Genomic DNA, 24,800 nt, shown 5'->3' on the forward strand with positions numbered 1-24,800 from the left:
CCCTTATAAGTATATCCCAAAAAAAAAAAAATTATAATATAATTAAAAAATGTACAATTATTATCATGAATAATGATAAAAAATTATGCAATACATATAAAATATATGACGTTACCATAAAATATAAAATTCAGTATTCACGCTCTGTTACCCTCGGTGGTATACATATTTGGTATTATGTAATAATATGAAAGGTAGATATGTAGTATGTACATTACAGTTTATAACTTGTTTGTTAAGACCAAACATTGTTATCGGTAATTCAGTGTATGGAATAAATTAATACACATAGACACAGTATCTATCATGTACTATAACTGCACTACTAACTATACCTACACGCGGCTACACATAAACGACCTATATCTATTATCTAAATAATTGTGTAGGTGCCTTATTTCAAAAAAAAAAAAAAAACCGTAACATGATGATATTCTACAGGGATTATGCGCCGTTTTGACGAAAAATAAATAATTTTCGTTTCCGTCCGTACATTTTTTCAAAAATTATCGTTTGAAATTTGAAAACCAATTAATCATAATTCTAATGAACATTGTCGGTGGGCGAGTAGGACGACGAATAATTCAATTGATTATTAAAAGCATAAAAATAACAATACAGTAGAAACCGTTTATAATGACACCGGTTGTAGTGACATATTGTGTATAATGACCTTAGATTAAAGGTCCCGGCAAAACTTCTATGCTGTGTATGTACTAATTTGTATCGATTATTATGACGTCTATATTATAATATAATGACTATACGGATGTTATTACGGTTATATTGAAAAAAATATGTTATCTATAATGACTAAACCTTATCCAAGGTACTATACAGCAAAAATGTTAGCAAATTATATGGCGCTGAATAAAGTAAGTCCAAAGATACATTTTGAAGAACTAGAAAAAAAAATAGAGCGTGATTTTTATACAAACATAGTTCAATCTAAAATAACAGATTTTATTTATATAATAATTGAATTAATCAATTTAAATATGTACATAATTAAATGTTTTTATCTTTACTTTTTTTTCTATGTTACACATTGCATAAATAATAATAATAATAATAATATGTATTGAAGTTACAATTTTTTTTCGTCATTTTAGTTATAATGACAACCGGTAACCGGTTATTAATTTATTATTTGGTCTCTTGAGCGTCATTATAAACGGTTTCCGCTGTACTTTCGAGTAACGACGCTGTGCATTGTCGGGTCAATTGCGTAGTTGGCGATGACAACGAATTATGCATTATACATTTTTTTTTTTTTTTTATGTAATTTTTAATGTTATAAACAAATATTTTCCGATATCGCTGTTTTGTCATAATTTGTATCGCAACTATTCATATTGATGACAATAATGTTTTAGTTAGTGACATCGAGGAATTTTTTCTACGTATTTAGTTAGTTAATGCTTAGCTTTAGTTTCTAATGTAAATGCCTCCTGTTATAATCCTATTCCAAAAAATCATAAACCATATTAAATATTATTAGTGGCACTCCACTCGGAAGCCGTTCGAATGCAACCTTCTGATGTACCGAAATTGCCTATACACTGCGCCGACAACGTTTATAAATTATATTACTTGTGGTAAAAAAGCAGGTACGTAGGTATAAAAATAACAACAAAATAATATTCTGAACAAAGTGCTACACTATAGCGGTCAGAGTGTGTGTCTTAAACCGATAGATTAGGTAGAGGTTTTTTTTTAGTCGACCTCATATATTAATAATAATTATGATTTAAACACAAAATGTCCGACGCTTATCGCACATCACGATAACACTCTAGATACTTCAACATAGCAGGTACACGAGGAATTTTATTATTAAACAAGGAAAATTGTTATGATTATAATCATTGTCGTTATTTTTTCTAAATATTTTAAATACATACTGAAAAATGTAAATAAACAGTAATAGTACGGCGGCTAAATAAAACCATGAAAACGAATTTGTTTATACGCGTCTAATGCTGTAAATTGTATGTTTAAAATAAAAGTTTGTAATTCGATTTTGTCAGACGAACATAATTTTGAGTTATCCAACTTACACGTGACCGCACACAGACAACTTCCGATTGAATATACATGACATTATATAAATATACATATTTTTTTTAACACGTAAAAATAAAACATACAATATAGTCCACTAACACGTTTACGATGGACAAGGATAATACCAACTCGTTATACTACCAAAACCGCTGTGGTTCCGGCCGACTGATGTTTCGAACTGAGCTGGTACGCGATTACCGTGGATGCCGAGACGATAGTTGGGAATCAAACGGACTTGATTCGAACAGCAGAGAGTAATATAATATTATCTATAATTTGCGTAGTAATGTTAAACAACGATATCTAATAATAATCTAAATACGAAATACATACGCGTAAAACTTAGACAGAGAGCCCTTATAACGATTTCCCGAGTTTGAACATCTATCTAACACAATGTATAATAGTATACTCTATTATATCGTAAATAAGAACTACAAATATACATTCCAGCAGAGTTCTTTTTTTTTTTTTAGGAATTTCGTTACGAGAACGTATTTATTTTTAGCCAGAATTAAGCGCGGATGAGTTTTATGCTCAAAAATGCTGCATAATAATAATATATACTGTTGATGTCATGCCAAATTGAAGGGTGATCCATCCGAGAATAATCGCTCCACGGGAATGCGGCTGTGTAGGGTCCGGGGTGTGACAAGCCTTTCGTCTTTCACCCAAAACCTTGCCATCTTCGTTCCTTAATCGTGCCGCATTGTAAATAACCAAATGTTTTAACATCATAATACACTCTGAGGTGTTTGAGTTTTGGAAAATTAGAAGGGGAGTGCCAAAGGGTGAAAAATTAAAACGCGCATACCTGAATATTTAAATATGTCTTATTGATTAAGATATATTATAACCAGACGAGGTATTCATGATAACTTTTATTTTTTAAAGAGGGACTCCGACCTCATGCCCTTCGATTCTTTTAATTCGACCACTGAATGTATCACGCGTTGCTATATTTACCACTTAAGCGTTCGGCACGTTTCACGTAAACAAAATAAAAATTTTCCCGCGAATCTGTCGTCTACAGGAACACCGGAGGGCCTAGTCGCTTGGACAACGAGCATTCCCGCAGCGTCGGTGCCAGTGGTGACTCGGACCCAACGCCCGATTTGCGACCCTCCCCGCCGGAGCCCAACAAAGTACTGCTCGTGCACGGGCTAGACCGAGTGCCCGTCAACTGCGATAGGGTGTTCAATCTGTTTTGCCTGTACGGAAACGTGACGACGGTGAAGATCCTCAGAGACGACAAAGTGCTAGTCGAGATGGAAGACGTGGAAGCCGCCAGACGGTGCGTGTCCAACTTGCACATGCTTCAGCTGGACGACGACGTCTTCATGAAAGTCAAGTGAGTCAATCGCGAATAGAGTCTCGGCGCGCGGCCAACGATAACTACTCTAGTGAAAATACTGGGTCGGGATGATTAATAATATTTTGATGGAGTAGAATGTATGGAGAAAAAACCCGAGACGACTCACAACTGTTATGTGCTTATTATTATTCATAAATCATATTATTATTATTATGGTAAAAAACGCGATCGCTTCGTTTAGTGTTTATATATTATACGGACGTAGTTGAACGGGTTTCAATAACATATTATAATACATGGTTTTATTTATATTATGTTTTAGAACAGGGTCATTAAATACACTTTTTATACACACAAACACAAATTAAATTATAAATTAGTTATATCAATAGAATGTTGTCCATTGTTAAATTATGTACCAATTATTTGTTGTGCTTATTTGATTTTTATTTGTTATCAACTATAATATTATTGTACGTATATAGTCGAATGCCTCTATACGTAATGTGAAATTGATTTACATTCATAGTTCCTATCTGGAATGTAAAATTAATAATTGCGTGTAATTTGGCTTTAATCCGTAAACATACAAATGTAATACGTTCAATATAATAATATAGTAATACTCTGCCGTTGCGTTCGTCTTGCAGCGCCGTCTTTCGTGACGTATATAAGTTCGTCACCGATCGATCGTGTACTGATTCACTGTTTCGAACGTTTTAGGTATTCCAAACATAATTTTATTCACGATCAAGTCAATTTCAACATACTGGCTGACGGTACGCCCGCTCAAAAAGTTTACTTGTCGAGCACATTGAATAGATTCGTCCCGAACGTATCGTGCCCGGACAAACGTCGTATTGCAGCCCCGTCCAAAGTAAGCCTAAATTAATTTAATTACATTTAAAATATGTAATGATTAAAATATTATGTATAACTTTACTGTAGTATAATAATATTTATTTGTACCAAATTAAAATACAGTTAATGTCATTACATATAAGTAAGTTACAGTTTCAACATCAAATTAATAATTATACTATTATACTATAGTTAATTATTTGTTATGCTGTTCTAATAAAATTAAATGCCTACGACATAATAATTTCAATAGCCTCTTTTGAATATTTAATAAGTTGTGTATAGAATATATTTTTTCCTGAATACAAATATCTTGACAAGTTAAATACATGTTTTAATTATATATTTTTGGGTTTTTTGTACAACGCTTTTTGTTTTCAGATTTTACATTTTTTCAACGCGCCGACCGACGTGTGCGGCAAAGCAGTGCATAGAGCTGTGTCGGACGCACTGTGTCGTACGGATGCGATACGTTCCATAACTATCCGTATGCATTATAGTTGGAGTTCGAACGTTTCACACCACTGATTTTCTGCTTTTATATTGTTTTCAGTACCCAAAAAACCGAAAGCCAAGTGTTCGACGGGATTGATCGAATTGAAAAATATGGCGTTGGCAGCGAGGACCGTTTTATTGGCAAACCACATGACGATTGAATCGACAGGTTAATATATATAAATATTTAATAGGACAATATTATACACATACGTGTATACGTGGAATAGCCTAAATTATAATTATAATTGTATACGACTAAATGTCACTGGTAGAGCAGAGTAGGTACTAAGGGGCACCAATTACTTATTTAATAGAACGTACCTACTCTTTTGATTTGCAATTCCTTATACCTCGCACCTGAATGTTGTAATGCGACTATTCATTCTGTCGTTTCGCGAATACCTTTTTGCAGTGTCCAGATTTCCGTTTTTGACAAAACTGTGTTTTTCGAAATGGTCGGCTATCGAACAGAAATCCGGAGACCCGACGACGCTGCAGTTCCGTTCGGTGCCGCGCACGCCGTGGCTGCTGCACAAGTCCGAGCACGGCGTGCCCACGACGGAATTTCCGATCTCCCGTACGACCATGGTGGACGGCTGTGGCGGCGGCGATTGCATGTGGACACTGTGGGTGGTAACCGCCGCGCAGAAGAACTGGCAACAGCCGCAGCAGACGTCGCAGGCGACGGATGAGTCGGCGGTCTCGACGACGGACGCCGCGACCGACTGCGACCCGCCACGTGCGTCAGACCCGATCGTCCGTCGCAATCTGATGGCCGCCGAAAACGCCGATTTGGTGTTCGATCTCATCGACATGTTGAGGAACCGTCTGTGCGACTTCAGCAACGACCGGGGCGACGTGCTGTGCGGTCGGGCGGCAGTGACGCCGCCGGTGCGAGTCGAACGCGATGGCGCGTCCACCTCCGCATCCGCCATCACCGTTTCGACCGGTGACGCCGCGAGCCAATCGGGACCGCCGGGTGGCGCGTGAACTGCTGTTGTCACGTTCCGGCGTACTTCTTTTAATTTGCATTTGTATTTTTCCCTCTGTTTTTTATCCACGACGTGACCGGTGTATTTAACCGCCGTTCGATACCCGAAAGAATACCGCGCACTGTCGAAAACCATCTCACGTGTACGATGGCCGATGTCGGCTCGCGGGCGCGGTTGTTTTCGGACTAGTGTGGTGATGGACGTACACAGTTTCAATGATTCACTCATAAAAACGAAAAATTGAACTGTGCAAATCGATTTGTTTCGATTTACGACAAATGTGGTACCAACGTGACAAAAACAGCACACACCACCACCCCACTAGCCAAATCCAAACTCGTTTGTTGTCAACTTTTCGATTTTATCGTCAAATAAAAACATTTGTTTAAATAATAAATTTGAATTACACACACACACACACACACGCCTATATATTGTAATAAACGACGAGAGAATGAATAGTGGCGTAACTAGAACTTTTAATGGCAAAATAATCCAACTGGCTTTTAGTATTACAAATCTGTGGGAAAGAGATATGAGGCCGGGTGTAGCAACCATTTATAAAATTCCTTAAAATTTATATATTTTTTTTTTAATAATTTGATTTTTATTTTCATGAGGTATTAGAAAAAAACGACCAATTTTAGGCAATTTTAATAATTTTTCTTGTTTTTTCATTCTCTTTTTATTACAGTTTTAACAGCCATTATTAAAGGTACTTTTTTTTTTTTTTTTTTGATCATAATAAACGAATACGACTTATTGATTTACGGCAGAGCGTGAAAACAAAATCAGTTAGCGATTACGAGACGTTGTCGATTAACAACCGAATAAATAAAAACAACATCGAGCAACGCTGCGGTTACTTTTTCCGAGAGTAATTCAAATCTAATACCTATCTAAATATAAATGCACACGCTTGATTTCCAGGAATACGCGATTGCAGTGCAATTTAATTTTACAAGAATATTAATCATTTTTAAAGATAATCGTAATTATATAAATTTCGTACGGCTTTGCAGTCATTGGTAAATGGGTTAGGTTAACATTGTTAATTTATTATTTATGCTTGGAAGTTCTAGCAATTATATGTTTTTTTAGGAAGTCGAAAAACATCGAAAATTGTTGTACTTATATGCATATTAATGCGCTAAAAACGTACTTTTAGTGCTATTACTTCTGAGCTTATTATACGGTCTGTATGGAGAAATAATGATTAAATGGCGCTTGTTTTAATATATTATGCACCTGTTCAAAATAAAGACGAATAGTCTAATTACAGTAATATTGTAAAGAAGATATAATATTGTACGAATGTATAAACTATTTCGACGGCATTTGTGGCGCTATCGAGCGGTTTCATATCCGACGTTTGTTTTGGCATTTGTCGTATTTTTTTTCGCTAGAATTCGCTCTTTGAATGAATAAACAATGGTCTTGACTCTACAATTTGTAATAATTTAATAATCAATTTATAAGAACTATAATTGTTTAATATATTGTCGATATATTATATTATTATTTGAGAAAATAAACTGATGTGTATTGTATGCAGAAAATGTACATAAGAATCTCTGGAGCGTTGCATACGTTTTGCTTTTACTATTGCGTCTTCTTAATAGTTTTTTTTTTATTAAAAAAAATAATATTTTTTATAGCATAATATTCTCAAGTTACGGTAAAAAGAAAAAAGTAGGCAGCTTCATTATCACGTTGATTACGTACTGACGCCAGTCGCCCAGGCTGCTAATTTTTATAATAATATAAAATACTATATTATATGACAATACGCAGTGGCGTAATTAAGGGGGGGAAGAGTCCACCTGACAAGTTTTTGAGAGATAAAGGTATATATTTTAACCGGGGGGGGGAGAGTGTCAGGGTTTTGATAATAATAAATATATTACATTCATTATACATTGCCCCCTAGATTTTTTCCCAGTTACGCCACTGACAATATGGGACGCATATTTCCATTCTGCACACGAGATAACAGTATAAATCCCATGAATGAGCCCGGTCCTATAATTGGTCTATAAATTTGGAGCGAAAATTTAAATTGTTATTAACATTAACTTATTTTTAACTTAATATAGTGTAACCTGTGTAAGTACTCATAATATGATAACATACAACTTGATATTTAATTAGTAATAACATTTAATAGCAATGTAAAACTTTAAACTTATAAGAGTTCAAAATTGTATTTTACTTCGCGCATTGTCGAAAAATATTTTTTGAAAGCATTTTGGATGGAGAAGGTTTGAACCAAAACCTTTCTGTATATACGTGCTTGTATTGATTCCCTATTTTCTAAAATTGTCTTCAGTTATACTCTAATCTGAACAAATTCTATAGCAAGTACTATACTTGCAGGGAATCCCTTTTTTTCCTAATGTGAATTTCGACAGTACTACAATTGTTATAGGCCGTATAAAGGTTTTAGGTAAATTCATCTACGCCAAGCGAAAAATGTAATACATTTGTAAAGTGTATCACACAAATTGCGTCTATGGACTACACGTACGACTCAAGAATATAATTGTATAAATACGTAAGTATAATATATTCTTTAAATCATATTTTTGAATAAATCATAAATATTGATTGAATTATTTACTCTTTGATCTGTATTTTCATGCAAACTGCAACTATTTAAAAATCCGTACTTGTTGTTATAAAAGTCTATGTAAATTGAAACATTTGGCAAGGGCGCTAATTTAGTTTTAAATTAGGGCTGCTAAACTTTAAAACAGGCTAAATTTTCCACCACCAGACTACAGTAAAAACCGTGAAATGTATTACTGTTTTAAAAGATTGAGCGGCCTAGGGGTGGTCAGCGAGAAGAGATTCGCAAGACACCCAATATATATTAATAAATAAAGAAGAACCGAAATGAAAAAAGGGTCATAACATTAATGTATAATATATTTTTTCGGTTTTATTAAAAATGTTTTGTATCTTACCATAAAATGCGAGCCGCGTGAATCTATGACGAAAACCGCAGTTTGGCAACCCTTATAGCCTATATATATAGAAGCCTCACAAACACCCAGATAATGCTAAAAATGAAGTTTTAATAATCTAATTTGATAGAATATACACTATACTCGTAGTCCGTAGTTGCAAATAATATATAGTCAAAAATATTAATATTATTGACACATTTTTATTTTTTTACCGGGACTTTTTTCCCATAACATTTGTATGAAGTACGCTTAAAAAATTTCCATTTATTTTGTATTATATAATATGTGATAATTGCAGCTTGGATTCGTGTATTATACGATCGTTCTAATGAAAAATGTATTCGCTTTCTTGTGATAACTTTGTTTATAATACTGTTAAAATGTTCTAACACATTATTATAGTAACACAGAATACAAGATTAACAGCATAAACTATTACTTTTCTCAAAATAGAAACAATCTTTTTTTTTTTTATCTGCTTTATATATATATCCAACTCCTTACGATATTGAATAGGTTTTCGAATAGCCATAAGCCCATGTTACATTTAGTTATATTTGATGTGGTTTTATATAATAAAAAATATCGCGTTTAAGTGTTACACTAGTCTATTTTGGACGAACGCATCATTTCTATGCTGTTCCTTAACCTAGTTAAACAATCATATGCTTGCTTAATTATTAAGAAATTAATATTATATCAATAATGATCGTGTTACACGATCATCACCTCTGCACCCGATTTAGTTTTTAAATATACTCTATACATTGTAATCAGATTTTGGCTTAGTGTAAATTTTTACCAATCGTTTGACTTGTATATTCCGTAATTGTTATATTAACCCAATTACACAAAATGTAATGTTTAACCTAGTTAATATCGTTATTCGTAGTTGAAATATTAATATCGTCCAAACATCAAAAAATTTAATTTGAATAATAAAATTATATTACGTTAAAGTTATACAGAGTGTCCCGCAAGGATTTATCCATTGCGATACTACCTGAAATAATGGAGATATCATAATTCTGGTTTTTTAATAAGATTCACAGGAACAAGAACTACAAATATTTCATGTTTTAATTTATTTTTATGTTTTGGTAAAAAGTCAAAAAATATATTTTTTTATTTAATTATTTAAAAAGAAAATTGAACCGATAGAAATTACGATTAAATTAATGTAATAGATTCTCATATATTGGTAATAAATAAATGGTGCTGAATGAATAGAAATAACTAATAATAAGCTTTAAATACACAGGTCTTCCAAAAACTTTTATGAAAAATTTTAAATGTATGTAAGTCCATAATTTTAAAAACATACATTTAATAATATAAAAAGATACATTTTTAAATTGTATTAAATGTTTTCTATTTGTAAATATATGTAATATTTAAATAAAACAGTAATTAAAAACTGAATTGTTTTATAGTTATATAAATAGTGCTAAAATCACCTATTAATTAGTCTGTGTACAATATTTGCACTAAGTATTTCATCAAATAAATTAAATTATGGTTTAACATATTATATGTTATTCTTAAAACAATTTAATATTTGTATTATTTTCAACATATTATTTTGTCACGTTAAGCAGTGACTGATCTATATTTAATTAATCATGCATCTAGATTTGAGAATGTAGAATAATTAATTTAATATATACATAGTAGCTTTTCACACATCATTGAATTTTTAAATAATACCTCTATGACTTTAAACTTTGAAGTGTTCGTATTAATTTATGAATTTTAAATAAGCAACTATATTAATATTCGTTCAACATTAACGAAACAATTAAAGTGATAGTTCCAAACTACTTTGTATAACATTGCATATTTGCACAATTTTAGTGGAATACATTTGATTATTATATAGCCATATATAGGTATTATCTCACGACTCACCACAAACTTTTCACATTTATACCGCTATTTTTAAAATTTAAAATTAAATTCTATAAGAAATTCTTATAATATGTGCCTGTTGTACTTTCTTTCGGACCGTTCAGCCATCCTCAAGGACCACGGGTAAACCCGTTGCCATGTTAACCAAAATAATGATAAATCGGTTAATAAATATTAATTTCGTTACTATACTTAATTATTGTTGATTTAACGACATTTTTGAACAAAAATATTTTTTTACGACTTTTTCAATAATATATTTTATAAACTACTATGGTGCATTTATAACAATCATCTACAAATTTGACAAAGTTGTGTAAAAATTAAAATCAGCTTATAGTCTTGATACATAAAGTGGGATTAATATTTCAACCATTTTTTTTCTTCCCTCGTGTTTTTTTATTAGAAACGTAGAAATCCAACAATCCCGAATACATTATACCTACACGAGTGCAAAGTGAATAGCCACTACATACGTCAAAAATTACATTGTGTAAGTTTTATTGAATAATATATAGATATGTTAAAAATAGTAACGTTTTATAATTAATTTCAAATTTTACACACAGTTAATCGGTAGTGCACAGACTTATCCTGTCACTTTAATTTTGCTGTTCTCGAGCCGTTCGCCAAGTATATAGAATTGTCCCCGAATTGAAGCCATCGGGCTCATACCATAATCACAGTAACAATTAGTGCTGCAGAACGGAGAATTTCTTCGATACTGGTTATAATGTATTATAGTTCCCCGTCAGAATGGTTAAGCAGGAATTCTGCCCGGCGATTTTATATCCGTAAACTTATTACCGTATTGTTTGGGGGTTCCGATCGTTCGATAGATTCTATTCGGCACAAAGATGGCCAAAGATAACTGTGAAAGACTCCTCGAAGTCTTCGAAGATAATTCATGTATATCGTTTCCGAATACTATTTGTCGTTAACTTCGGCCGATACAGTTGGATTAGGTATGTCAAAGCGCTGAGTTCTCATCAGCCGGTACCTTACTACACGATCAACCGAACTGAATCCGGGACTGGATACCCACAAACGTCTTCAATATTCGTAATTATTCATGTATTATATGATCGATTTGACGCTGACCGCGTATTTCGATAAAATCTACAAAATTAAATACAAAATTAATCGTTTTCTGTGTTATTAGTTAATAGAATACAAATCCCGTTAGACGTTGTCATGTAAATATTTTAATGATTTACGCGTTGACTGTGTATGGATGAATATACATTTTACAAGATTACTGATGACCGTATTAATATTATTATTAAAAACATAATTTAAGATTATTTCTGAGAAAAAAGTCGTATCATAAATATGTGTATACTTTACGGAAATAATGACTAAAAACGAAAATAAAAATTAGTAAACTATTCATATGTATAGTGGAATGGCATTTTATCGACTTACCTATATATTCGTATTGCAGGTACAAAAGAGAAAATGCTTTCCTTCACACACGGGGCGGCTAATATAATATTATGCGTTAATTCTGCAATATAATATACTTTCAATTCATATCCAGTCGTCTCCGTTGGTTTGATCTAAGCGGGATTTGTCTGCACTGAATAGCTCTATAGCTCACTATACACATTCGCCCGCGAAACCGTTTTTACTGATTTTCATATACGACTTCGGGCATATACGCGTAGACGTTTTAAACACGTCATATTATTGGCACATTATGATTTGTGGTTGTAGATTTCATTCGGCTGTTTTGGTCTAACCAAAAAAATTCAGACCGACACATCAAACCATATCCGTTGCGCGTGTCGCACTATATCTTTTTGTTAGACCGGAACAGCCGAATGAAACATACAATCGCAAATCATAATGTCATATCGCGGATGTAATATAGTTTTAAGTAAAGATGTGCGTCGAATGTCCATTGAATTATCGTGGTACTGCAGCGGTGCAGGCAAACTTTTACGCGTCTTAGACACTATATCATCGTAAATTACACGAACAGACAATAAAATAATGAGCGATCGTGGTCTACAGACCTGCTATGTCCGACTACAATATGTTATAATATAGTTTGATGTCCCGAAGCGAAACATAGACGATATGGGTATAGACGTATAGTTGACTTAAAAATAATATTATAATACAGTAAATCGATAGATCTTCGTAAACGCGAATTATTAGTTATTACATTATACTCGACGGTTGTATAATATATTGTATTGTGCTTTTTTAAAAGAAAGTATAAAACAAAAAAAAATAATCACAAAAACATCTACGTCATATGTGTTATTAGGTTAAAATATTAAAAATCGTCGGTAATTTTTCGGAATTAAAATACTTTGCTGAATGAACAAACAACAACGTCGTCAAAACATACGCGTTGTCATGACGTTATATTTACGTTACCGATCAATTGATCAAGTAGCCCACCAATAATATAATAATATAATATATTATATAAATTTATCATTATACAGTCCGTAGGAATATCCTACGTACGAACACGCATAATATTATATGTACTGACTTTGGTACCTATTGCAATCATATTGTAGTGAACTTATATAATAATATATAAAGTTAGTTTGTTAAGTTTGGTATTATTAGTGTTGTTTAATATGTTTTCACGTATAGTTCAATCGAAAGAAGTAAAATATTATAATTAAAAATAAAACGCCTAAAAGTACAACACGAATAATAAACTTATTGATTGTAATTTAAATTTTATGTACATGACAATTACTAGATTTAATACTTAAAATTTTAAAAGCTAAATTGTGTTTACAAATATATATTATACATGTATATATAAGGCCGCAAGTATACTGAGGGCATCTAAAATTATGATTTTTCTGAGCTGTTTTTTTCTCCCAGTCCGCCACTGCTTATATATAACAAAAATATATATAACAAAAATATGGTCTTAAAACATACTCCAAAAACTATAAATTAATTAAATATATTATAAAATGAATTTAATGAAAAAAATGAACACAATAAGTAATAATACGAACATTTATAAATTATGTCTCATTACCAATTCAAAAGTGTGCTGGATAACTACTAACTGCCATATCATATATTTTATTGAATCGTCATCTTAGTTTATTTTCGTTTTTTTATTTTTCTATCTTGTACCTATCTAAAATTATATTAACGTTTTGTCGTCACAATGAACAAAATTAACTTTAAAAGTTTACCTAACATCTCATCGAAGTCAGGAATAAACAATTTAAGTTACCTACGCCACGATACCATTTCCATGCCGAATATATCAATTACGGAAAATTCTAGCAGTTTGTTGAAGGACGTGATCGCTACAATTGTTCTATCAAATGAGTAGGATCAGCTGAAAACAATCATGAATGGCATGAACCTAATCAAATGTAAGTCTTTGCCCACATGTCTACATCAGTAGATGAGTCTGATCAGTTATCGGAACTGAAAACTGAAATGCCTACGCCGCGCCGCTTTTTCTTTGCCAAATATACATATTATGGAAGCGTAAAACTCTAGCAGATTGCTCAAGGACGTTCCTGTTACTTTTGAGTGGGATCAGCCGAAAACAATCATGAACGGCATGAACCTAATCAAATGTAAGTCTATGCTCAACATGTCTATATCAGTAGATGAGTCTGACCAGCTGTCAAAACTGAAAACAATGAAATTCCTACGCCGCACCGCTTTTTCTATGCCAAATTTATATACAATAGTAGCCGATTGTCAAGAAGAGCAAAGTGATTTAACTGGTGCCCAGGAGTTGATACCAGCACCGGCACCACCCACAACGGATACGACACATCGTAAACGTAAATCTTTATGGTGTAGAACAAAAAAACTTGTGAAACGAATGCTATGCTGTGCTGCGCATAGTTGAAGCCGTTTCAGTCGTTGTTTTAAACGTATAAATATTATATATATACAATAATAATATGTTTGTTTGTTTATGCTCATGTTTGTTTATATTTTTAATGTTCATGATTACCTATCTTGAATAATTAACTTATTTCATATTGGTTTTTACTTCGTATATTATTAAAAAATTACAAAATGGTTTTGTAAAATTAATTTATACGATCTAAAAATTATGACTGTATTTTTGGATTGTAAAAAAAAAACGCATAGAAAATCTTGTGTGGAATAACTGTCAATTTTTTTGACCAAGCAACAAAAGATGTGCACAACATAATATATCGAACTATATTTATTTATTTATTTATTAAAAATATGGTCTGGTAGACTCAACAGTAATGAACAATGGTTACATTACAAGTAACACTTAATAATTAAAATATTATAAAACAATTAAAAGATAAAATAAGAAAAAATGTACAATAAACAGCAAAGAAAACATGTATAGTAAAATACAGTAGATTAATTAGAAGAGATTCAGTATTGATAATTCTCATTATTCTTACAAGTAGCTCATTACTCATTAGCAATATAACTTAAATAACAAGAAGGAATATAAATCCGATAATTATTACAAATGGACTAAATAAGAATTTTAAAACAGATACAAAAGGGAAGATTTGGGTAGTCAATTTTACCTAAGAGCAAATTAGGAAGAAAAATTCACTTGTACTCTCTCATCAGTCAACGACGATAATTACAGAAAGTAAAGGACTGGAAAATAATGTTGCTACCGTTACTGGCGCTCACTTATTGAAATTTACTTGTGAGTTGTGTATATGCTGAAAATTATATAAATCATTGAACTTAAATTTAACACATTCACATACCTTCACTTACAGTGATCTATTTGACATCTAATGTACAAGACAATGCAAAGCGTTAGCCACTTGCTTGTCTTTATTTTATTAAATACTTACATTACGAATTTTTGATATCATAACTAATTATTATTATTTATAATTGACAGGGAACAATAAATTCACTTGAAGAAAAGTATCTGTTTTAAGGCACTCTTATATGACATAAATAAATCGTATTTGGTGAATTGCGGCTGATAAAATAAATGTTGATATAATAATTTTAGTAATAAATAATTGCTTAAACATTATTAATCCAGCCATAAAGTTTCTCATTTGTCTTTAGATCATCACAATTTATTTATATGTATTATTACTTAGAAAATTCCTGGGTACGCCACTGCTTGTAAGCAAAAACGTTGATGTTTATCACCATACACTGTGACTACGGTAGTTAGGCGTAAACTTTCATTTGGTTTATGAAAATAAAATAAAAAATATTCATGATTTTCCGACTAGGCGTCAAAACATTTAATAGCCTGTCTCGCTTCACTTGGTATCATTTTTTGAACAAGACTACAGTAAATGCAATTTAAGAGCCGCCCCGAATCAATGTATTCTCGTAGTTTTCCTGTATCGTTTGAGAAAACGAAAGTTTTCTTGGCTGCAAAAGTATTTAATCAAATTATAGCAGCCAACAAGGAGACATTGTTAATAGCAAAAACTATCTATAGGTAGATAAAATTATATTGTATAATTATTACTTACTACACACGTTTATACATTATTAAACATTCGTATAATATTTTAATAAAAATGCTTAGCTTTTGTTTCTAAAGTAAAAGCTTCCTGTTATAATCTTATTTTAAAAAATCGTAAACTATATTAATATTATTGGTGGTGATACACTCAAGAGGCTGATCGAATGCAACCTTCTCGTCGATGTACCGAAATCGTCTATACATTGCGCCGACTAACGTTTATAAATTATATTACTTGTGGTAAAAAAGTACGTGTAAAAATAACAACAAAATAATACTCTAAACCAGTGGTCTTCAACTGGTGGGTCACGACCCATTTTTGGGTCATGTAAGCTTTAAAATTGGGTCATGATAATTCTTATTTTTAAAATAAAAATTAAATTAATAAAATCATAGATGGTAAAAAAACATTTTTTTAATCATTAAACTTAGAATATTAATAAATAATAAATGAAAATAATAATATCAATATGATTAAAAATATTGCCATATAAAAAAAATTCTAGTGCTGTGCTTGCACTAGATAAATTAGATAAAACAAAAAAAGGAAAATTAAACAAATTTTACCAATAATAATAAAATATATTATTATTACCATTATTATTTATGCATTATGTTTATGTACAATAAATTAATAACTATAAATATTTGTTGTTTTACCTTCTCTGTTCAGTTTACAAAATATAAATACATAATTGCAGTTAAAAGGCAAAAATATAAAAAATATAGTCATTTAAAACTTTCAAAGTTATCATTTTTAGAGTAAATCAAATAAAAAAAAACTACAAATATATTAACAGAGTAAATGTTTAAATACAATTAAAACTAAAGATTATTTGTTTATTACATTCATCTAAGGGCGTATATTAATATTTACACAATTTTTACCCAATATAGGTAGCTTTGTTGCCCAATCTGGATATGGTGGTTGCAATATACCCGATAACATCATGTCCTTAACTCCATCAATTATACTATCTCCTTTCAGCACCACTTTAGTTTTGCACATCTTACCGGCTGGGTTGTTATTACTGAACACTGACAAATCACTCTCCACATTTATTGTAAACTGGTTAAGCACCCGGCATTTTTCTCCAAATAATTGTTGAACATATTCTTTAACGTCTTCTTCTTTATGGTTGTTAACCAATATTGGCACTCTCGTATTTTTTTCATTATTTCTATTTTTATCTTCCAACAAATTTACCATAGACTGCAGATGTTTGCCTGACAATGAGTATGGCTTATATTTACTGGCGCCGACTGATTTTATGACAATTTTCATCAGTCTATTTTCAATGTTTTGAGGTTTGTAAAATACATGAAACACTTTTCCTGGAGCTATGGTGAAGAAATATAGATTGTTTAATTTTACGGCACTTCGTTTTCTTTTAGTTTCATTGACGTCTATTAACACCCAAAACAATTGATTACACTTCATAACATATGTAATTGCTTTAATATTCAATTTGTTTAACATGGCCTCAATATTATTTCTAATTATTTCTTTGTCCAACAACTGTTTATTAACTTTATCAATAGTCACTGTCCACCACTGACTATTTTGATGGAATATGGTGTCCACTAACATCACTCGATGGTAAGTTTCTTCAATAGACTCACTATCTTTTAAATGCTGATGTACTACTGATACAACGTTTGCAACACTTAAACGCATACGGCATTCAGATACTAGGTTGATAATATCTTTCCATTCCAGGTTCAGATGTAAGATTTTACATAGTTGTTGAAGTTCATTCATATTAAACCTTTTCATCTTCAAAAGAATTTTGTCCAACATCAATTTTTCAAAAGTCGCCATTTTTTAATGGTATAAACAATCTAAAACACACAAAATAAGAAATAAAATTATGGATTATTTACTTAAAATAACAATAACATTTTTGCTAAAAAAAAAATATAGTTTGTATTGCTAATCATAATTGTTTAGTACTACATAAACCTATATTGGCTATATTTAAGTCTAACAACTTAATTTATGAAAGCAATTTTCTCGGCATTTTCTTATGATTTAATTATGATTTAATTTTTATTCAAGAAGTTCCAACCTAGTAATTTCACATTTAAAATTAAGTTGTTTAATTATTCATATTTATTGAAAGGTTTAATAATAAAAATAATAAATATATATTTAAATTTATTTTAATGCCAGTGGTTTTATTTTAAAATTTGTATAAACCATTAGGTATTATATTTTAAAATAATTATACAATATAAGCCAATTGAATCAATCGTTTGAGAAAGCAAACTTGTCCTAAATACCAAATTTCCAAAAAGTCATTCTAATATTTTAGACAAGTCAGGTTTCTTAAACGACTAAATCAATATTATTGATAATACAATAAAAAACATTTTTACTTTAACAACTTAACCTCATAAAATATGAGGCACATATATAAAATACAAGCTCCACAATTATTTAATTATTGTTAACAATTATTATTTATTAGCATTATCATAAGTCAAATGATGTATTGTATTTATATACATAATTGAAATCTTATTAATTAATATTTAGAAAACACTGTTTTAAATATCACTAAAAAATTATATTGTGGCTACTAAAACATGTAAAATACAAAGAACGAATAATAATAAATAAAACTTATATAAATGAAAGATATGAAAGTACAACAAGAAAGGTGAATTTTAAGATAAGCATTAATATAATTAATTATGTCAAATCTGAAATTGGTATGTATTATACGTTTATACTAATAAATAAAATAAATAAACTAAATCTACACAAATAAAAAATTTTATATTGAGTTATTTAATGAAATTGAGACAATATTTTATTTGCAAACACATATTTTATAACAAAAAAATGACAAAAGTGTAATTATATAGAATACTTATATTATTTCATAAAATAATGTATTAGATTTAAAATATACACAACAAATAAATTTGGTAACGTAACATTTGTTTCATCAAATTAAATAATATATATAATATTTACAACAAAAAGTGTTCTATAATTATGATTCTACATAATCCACTTTGTTTTTCATGAATTCTTCAGAAACATGACCTAGCGTTGGATGGTAACTCAACTCTTCAGGAGCAAATATTTTAACTGGTGCTGTTTTTCCTGTTTTATTTGTGTTTTCACACCAAAACATATTTTCCATCCATGCATACAATTTCTGTGCAACAGATGCTAATCCAGGTACATACTTAGCTGTAGTCAATTTCAGTTTTTTAGTAGTAATATTATGAATTGGGCCAAATGCTAATGCTACTACAGTACAAGCTAAACATATAACATTATAAGGCATACTGAAATCAGGTGTTGGAAGTGTAATTATGAAATTTTCTGTTTTCAAACAAATTAAATAATCGGATCCAGTTGAATTTAGATTGTCTATTATCAGTGATTTATCAAACGTAAGAGAAGTAGCATGTCTTGGAATTGTCGCTTTTACTATAGCTGAGCCAATATAAAAGCCGTGATTAGCATCTGGTGGATATTCTTGCCACTTCAAAAACACATAGTCAAACTGAACAGATATTTCTGTGACCGAATGGGGTGCAAGCTCTAGAACTATTTCTAAATAGTATATTCGTACTCTTCCTTTTCCAGGTTTATAGATTAAATCTTTAGGTATAACACGAATGCCATTGCTGGTCACTTTTAATGTATGATAATAAATTGGTAAGAACCATGGAATATTCTCGATGACAGTGGCAATTATAGGTGATTTATGATCATTGTATATACGAGTAACAAGCCCCCCGTATTCTTGTCCAAACCCAGTGATAAATCTGTCTGTATACAATAATGGCCGTAATTCAGATACAACTATTTTTGGTCTAGGCACTATAGCAGACAAATGAAATATGCCATTTAAATTATAAACAGCAATATTGTTTTTCAAAAAGTAGTCAGGTTCTTGTGAAATCAAATAAGGAACACTACTATTTGATGATGTATCTAAATAGATTTTACTATAATCTGCCAAAGGACACGTCTTGAACAGTCCAGTACCAAACATCTTGCGAAGAGACCAATCATAGTTGTTGTTAAAACTTATAAATATTGAATCATACACTAGAGAAACGGTTTGACGTAGTTCATATTTACATTTCCCTGCATTGCATAACGGCCTAAAATGTATTCCCAAAGAATGATAGTTGGCATTGTGTACTCGACCAGAGTTTAACAAGCTCGATAAGCCTCTAGTAGAATCGCAGGGTAAAAGTTTTTTCCATGGCGTTAAATTTTCAGTACAAACATTTTCACGCGGTAAATTTGAATATCGATAAACCCTGTCAGCAGATGATTCATAGCTATTAGCACTGTTGATAAAATTCAACGACGTACACAGCAAACCAGATAACGCATTGGTCAGGCCATACCAGTGTTTGTCCACGTCCTGTGTGTCATTGTGGAAACGAGCGGATATCTCAGCGCCTGATGGGGCGTCGACAGCCGGATAGCCCCAGGACTTGTGTCTCCATAGGCCGGACGTAAGGTCGACATTGAGTTCTGCTACATGAAATCTATCGATTATGTCTCCCAGCGAGTGTGGGAACAAAGTGGAATGCTTGAAAGAGTCATCTTCGCGAATGACTGTAAACTGAAAAAACGAGTACACAAAGCCGGTGGCCAAGGGCTTGATGAACAATTCTTCACTGTAAGTCTCTGAATACGAAGAACCTATGAACACGAACAAAAGCCATAGACTTTTGACGCTCATCTTACGCACAATATAATACTATATAATGATACGATTATGATACAAATAATATTATTTAATATTTACAGACGTACAGCAAAACCAAAAAAAATAAATAAAAATAATAATAATAACCGGCCGACGAACGGCGAGTTGCACTTAAGCACAGTAGCAACGTTGAGTGTTTGGGTGGATCGTGTTAGTAAACAGTGATAATGATAATACAACAAAGTGATAGGTAATCGAAAAATTGAATATTACCGTTTGTGCGTAGAATCTTGGCCACCAGAGGGGCGCAAACCAAAGGCGAAATGTCTGTGCGCCGTCCGGAAACTAAACGAAGTGGCTATAAGCAGTCGAAACGTTCGACATTAATCTAAGAACTAAACTGTAGACATAAGACAGTACACTTGGTAAATCGAATACGGACAGTTACAGATTTTTAAATACTTCATCAACCACTTTTTCCGAAACAATCAAAACCTGACCGATGTACCAACCTAAATTCCCTATAATTTTACAATTTGTGTTACCAACATAACGACTTAATGTATATAATTTACACGAAAACAATATTTATTTTCAAATTCAAATATTATTAATTAGTATTATATAAAATTAATGTAACATTGTACAATTCCCAAAAATCAACACTTTGAAAAGAACGATTAACCGATCCTACTGACCTATTGTACAATTCCACTGTGATCAATTGACCAGTGAATCTCTTGATTTTGCTAGAACAGAAATTTTATCTATTCTGTGATTTGGACGTTATTTCAAAATATTTAGATTATTAAAGCCCTAAGGCCTTAATCCCTATACAAATTGACATCGGTAAGCATAATATCTTAGGTATTTAATTATTTACATTATTTATTATAGGTAGGTACATTTTAATAGCATTCTTATTTCTTGCACAGTTGCACATAAAAGCATTTTTCACTGATAAGTGATATACCATTTCTGATCATGAGCACCCATTAATAATAAAATACTAGAATCATACTGCATAATATATTAATATCTGAAAATATTTCATTTAATCTGTGATGTAATAATATATTATATTAATTTATTATTTATGAGAATATTAACATAAAAAATTAAAAATTATCATTATTTTAAATTGATTACTTATGCATTATGCCGAATGCCGATATACACAATCATCTAGATAAGACTATAATATTAGATAAGAAATTGTAAAATGTGAATTATAGATTTAAGTATATTATAACAAAATTGTATGTACTAATTATAGTTTATAGTTAGTTTCAAGTTTTATAGTTTGTGTTGAGATTTTAAAGTAAATATTATCAAACTTATATTATTTTTTTTTTTAGGTCGTAAGTAAAGATAAACTTATATTTAAATGTATCTAAGATTTAAACACTATTTATTTCTTTAGATGAAAACACTGAAATAGTAAGTGGATTGATTTGATTTTATAACTCATAAATTCATAAATAATATAATTTAAACATACATATCGGGAAATATTTCATAATCTCAACAATGGGTAGCTTCTTTCATCACCTATGAATTTTTTTCATGACATTATTTTGTATTTACTTATGACTTATCACATATTAATATGCTTATTGTATTAATTAAATATACATTAAATGTATGTATTACTTATAAAAAATATTCATTTAATAAACAATAAACTATATAGATGGAGATATATTTCACTTCAAGCATTTATTAATTAGATAAACAAATAGAAATATATACAAATTGAAAATATTCCATTTTTACTTCTTAGCTATTATGAACCAAATGTTAAATAATGTATAAAAGGAAAATAAAAATAATTTCCCCATAATATCGAGATATATATATATATATACCTAATAAATTTAATTGTCTATTGAAAGAGTAATTTTTTTTTTAATTATTAAATATAGGCACAGGTGCATAATATCATTAATAAGTGTGTATAACTTTTTAGTGATATTAAAAAAAATATATATATTTATTTAGTTGAAATTAGTGTATTAATGATTATATTTAGCTATGCTACACATAATTTTACAATTGAATAATTTGTTTTAGAAATGAATAAGTTTTTAGCAGTAACACGACACAAACTAGATAATGAATCAGTTGAAACAAACACATCTGAAAATCAAAGTCAAGTTGAAAAAAAAATTGAAAAATTATTTGAATTATTTTGTTCCAAAGCAAAATGTGATCCTGAAGCTCCAGTTTTATACAAACAAAATCACATAAATTATATAAAAAATCATATGTTTACACTACCAGAAAACTATGAATGTCTGGATTCCAGCCGACCATGGCTATGCTATTGGTTATGTCAATCACTCGCACTCTTAAATTGCAAATTGTCAATTTCAGAGAAATCTGATGTTGTCTCATTCTTATCAAAGTATGCAATTAAAATTAATTATAACAGAAGATAAAATGACTAAATGTTAATATACATTTTTTAGGTGTCAACATGAGTCTGGAGGGTTTTGTGGTGGACCAAATCAAATGCCACACTTAGCTCCTACATATGCTGCTGTCTGTGCTTTGTGTTTAATTGGTACAGAAGAAGCATATGCCGTGATCAATCGAGAGAATTTATATAAGTTTTTGATATCTCTTCGTTTGCCTAATGGTTCATTCAGAATGCATAAATATGGTGAATGTGATGTTCGTGCTGTGTATTGTTCAGCAACTGTAGCACGCTTAACCAACATATATACAGATAGTTTGTTTGAATCAAGTGCTCAATGGGTGATCAGATGTCAGACATATGAAGGAGGCTTTGGTGGGGTGCCTGGAGTGGAAGCTCATGGTGGATATACATTTTGTGGATTTTCAGCTTTATTGTTACTTAAATCTATTCATATGTGTGACACAAAATCACTTCTTCGATGGGTAGCTAATAAACAGATGTCATATGAAGGTGGTTTCCAAGGGCGAACAAATAAGCTTGTGGATGGTTGCTATTCTTTTTGGCAAGCTGCTATTTTTCCAGTAATATCAGAACTTTTAGAATCTGAAAATCAACGACCAATGTGGTCAATGTATGATTATCAAGCTCTCCAAGAATATGTGCTTATATGTTGCCAAAATAGATATAGTGGTGGCCTTATTGATAAGCCTGGAAAACCACCTGATGTATACCATACTTGTTATGTTCTTAGTGGCCTATCTATTGCTCAACATGCAGTTGAAAACAGTAGTTGTGTTATAGGTAAACCGGAAAACATTTTGAACAAAAATAATCCTATTTATAACATTGAAGAATCTTGTCTACAAAAAGCTCTAAAATATTTTAGTATGACAGAACCAATAAAATACTTTTAACTATGATTATAATATATTGTAAACAATTGATTCAAATTAAATCTTGAGGAACCTGTTTTGTGAAGTTCAAATTAAGACTAGTTGTAACATATTTATGTTTATATATTACAAACTCCGAGCAAACATACATTAGTTATTTAATTAAATTTAAAAGTACTAAATTTTTGTTGACAAATGTTAATAAACTGATAAAATCAAAAAAAAATTATTGTAATTAAAAATATTTCATTGTGAATCAATCTGCTAAAATTAGTGCTTCCACGGTAACTAATGATTTTTGTACATTTTTCTTTTTTTAATGTTTTGCTTTTGTGTTAACATTTGAATTAATAAAAAAGTGAAATTAATTTTATTTTCAAAATTTAAGTTTTATAAGAATATTATAGCTTTGCATTTAATAATACTAAATTTAAATATTTGCATGTATGAAATAAAAGTAGCTGTTCAAAATAAATATTTTGTATTTATAAATACTTTTCTTTTTAATGAAAAAGCAACAGAAATTTTTGTTACTTCAGTGAATGTAATTTATTAAATTTGAATTTAAAAGTACATGTAAAAATTATAATTGTTTATTTATTTATTTACTAAGTAATATTAATAATAATTAATCACTTGAACTTAGGAAACATTATTCTATAAAATTATGAAAAACATTTTAAAAGAAAATATATATTCTTCTTAGAAAATAAAAGTTTTAGATTCTAA

General features: G+C 30.5%; 4 protein-coding genes across 5 annotated transcripts; 2 read left to right on the top strand and 2 right to left on the bottom strand.

Moving 5' to 3' along the window:
* Window positions 1–2,175: 2,175 nt before the first annotated feature.
* On the top strand, window positions 2,176–5,731 carry LOC113547999. Its single transcript, XM_026948625.1, has 6 exons — window positions 2,176–2,321; window positions 3,101–3,418; window positions 4,106–4,259; window positions 4,625–4,730; window positions 4,797–4,907; window positions 5,154–5,731. The coding sequence occupies exons 1-6, from the start codon at window positions 2,176–2,178 to the stop codon at window positions 5,729–5,731; spliced, it is 1,413 nt and encodes a 470-aa protein (XP_026804426.1).
* An 11,094-nt stretch (window positions 5,732–16,825) lies between these two features.
* On the bottom strand, window positions 16,826–21,233 carry LOC113560404. The gene is made up of 2 exons (XM_026966261.1): window positions 21,030–21,233; window positions 16,826–17,907 (listed from the first exon to the last, which is right to left on the bottom strand). The coding sequence occupies exon 2, from the start codon at window positions 17,885–17,887 to the stop codon at window positions 16,919–16,921; it is 969 nt and encodes a 322-aa protein (XP_026822062.1). The 5' UTR covers window positions 17,888–17,907; window positions 21,030–21,233; the 3' UTR covers window positions 16,826–16,918.
* Window positions 18,979–20,970, bottom strand: LOC113560401 (GPI transamidase component PIG-T). Its single transcript, XM_026966258.1, has one exon. It carries the CDS (start codon window positions 20,787–20,789, stop codon window positions 19,068–19,070), a length of 1,722 nt encoding a protein of 573 aa, XP_026822059.1. The 5' UTR covers window positions 20,790–20,970; the 3' UTR covers window positions 18,979–19,067.
* A 182-nt stretch (window positions 21,234–21,415) lies between the features above and the next one.
* Window positions 21,416–24,332, top strand: LOC113560402 (protein farnesyltransferase subunit beta). Of its 2 annotated transcripts, none has more exons than XM_026966260.1 (3): window positions 21,416–21,605; window positions 22,830–23,163; window positions 23,228–24,332. In XM_026966260.1, exons 2-3 carry the CDS (start codon window positions 22,832–22,834, stop codon window positions 24,090–24,092), a joined length of 1,197 nt encoding a protein of 398 aa, XP_026822061.1. In that variant the 5' UTR covers window positions 21,416–21,605; window positions 22,830–22,831; the 3' UTR covers window positions 24,093–24,332. The 2 variants fall into 2 exon arrangements, with proteins under 2 accessions (XP_026822061.1, XP_026822060.1); XM_026966259.1 differs by lacking the exon at window positions 21,416–21,605 and adding an exon at window positions 22,058–22,196.
* The last annotated feature ends 468 nt before the right edge of the window (window positions 24,333–24,800 follow it).

Source organism: Rhopalosiphum maidis, chromosome 4, assembly GCF_003676215.2.
Source record: "Rhopalosiphum maidis isolate BTI-1 chromosome 4, ASM367621v3, whole genome shotgun sequence".
In the NCBI taxonomy this organism is placed as follows: Eukaryota; Metazoa; Arthropoda; class Insecta; order Hemiptera; family Aphididae; genus Rhopalosiphum; species Rhopalosiphum maidis.

Bases quoted from the DNA above. Each gene is read 5' to 3' on its own strand.
- LOC113560401 (XM_026966258.1), bottom strand. From the start codon at position 20,789: ATGAGCGTCAAAAGTCTATGGCTTTTGTTCGTGTTCATAGGTTCTTCG.
- LOC113547999 (XM_026948625.1), top strand. From the start codon at position 2,176: ATGGACAAGGATAATACCAACTCGTTATACTACCAAAACCGCTGTGGT. The intron at 3,419-4,105 runs GTGAGTCAATCG...CGAACGTTTTAG, and splicing joins GACGTCTTCATGAAAGTCAA to GTATTCCAAACATAATTTTA. The intron at 4,260-4,624 runs GTAAGCCTAAAT...TTTTGTTTTCAG, and splicing joins GTATTGCAGCCCCGTCCAAA to ATTTTACATTTTTTCAACGC.
- LOC113560402 (XM_026966260.1), top strand. From the start codon at position 22,832: ATGAATAAGTTTTTAGCAGTAACACGACACAAACTAGATAATGAATCA. The intron at 23,164-23,227 runs GTATGCAATTAA...TACATTTTTTAG, and splicing joins GTTGTCTCATTCTTATCAAA to GTGTCAACATGAGTCTGGAG.
- LOC113560404 (XM_026966261.1), bottom strand. From the start codon at position 17,887: ATGGCGACTTTTGAAAAATTGATGTTGGACAAAATTCTTTTGAAGATG.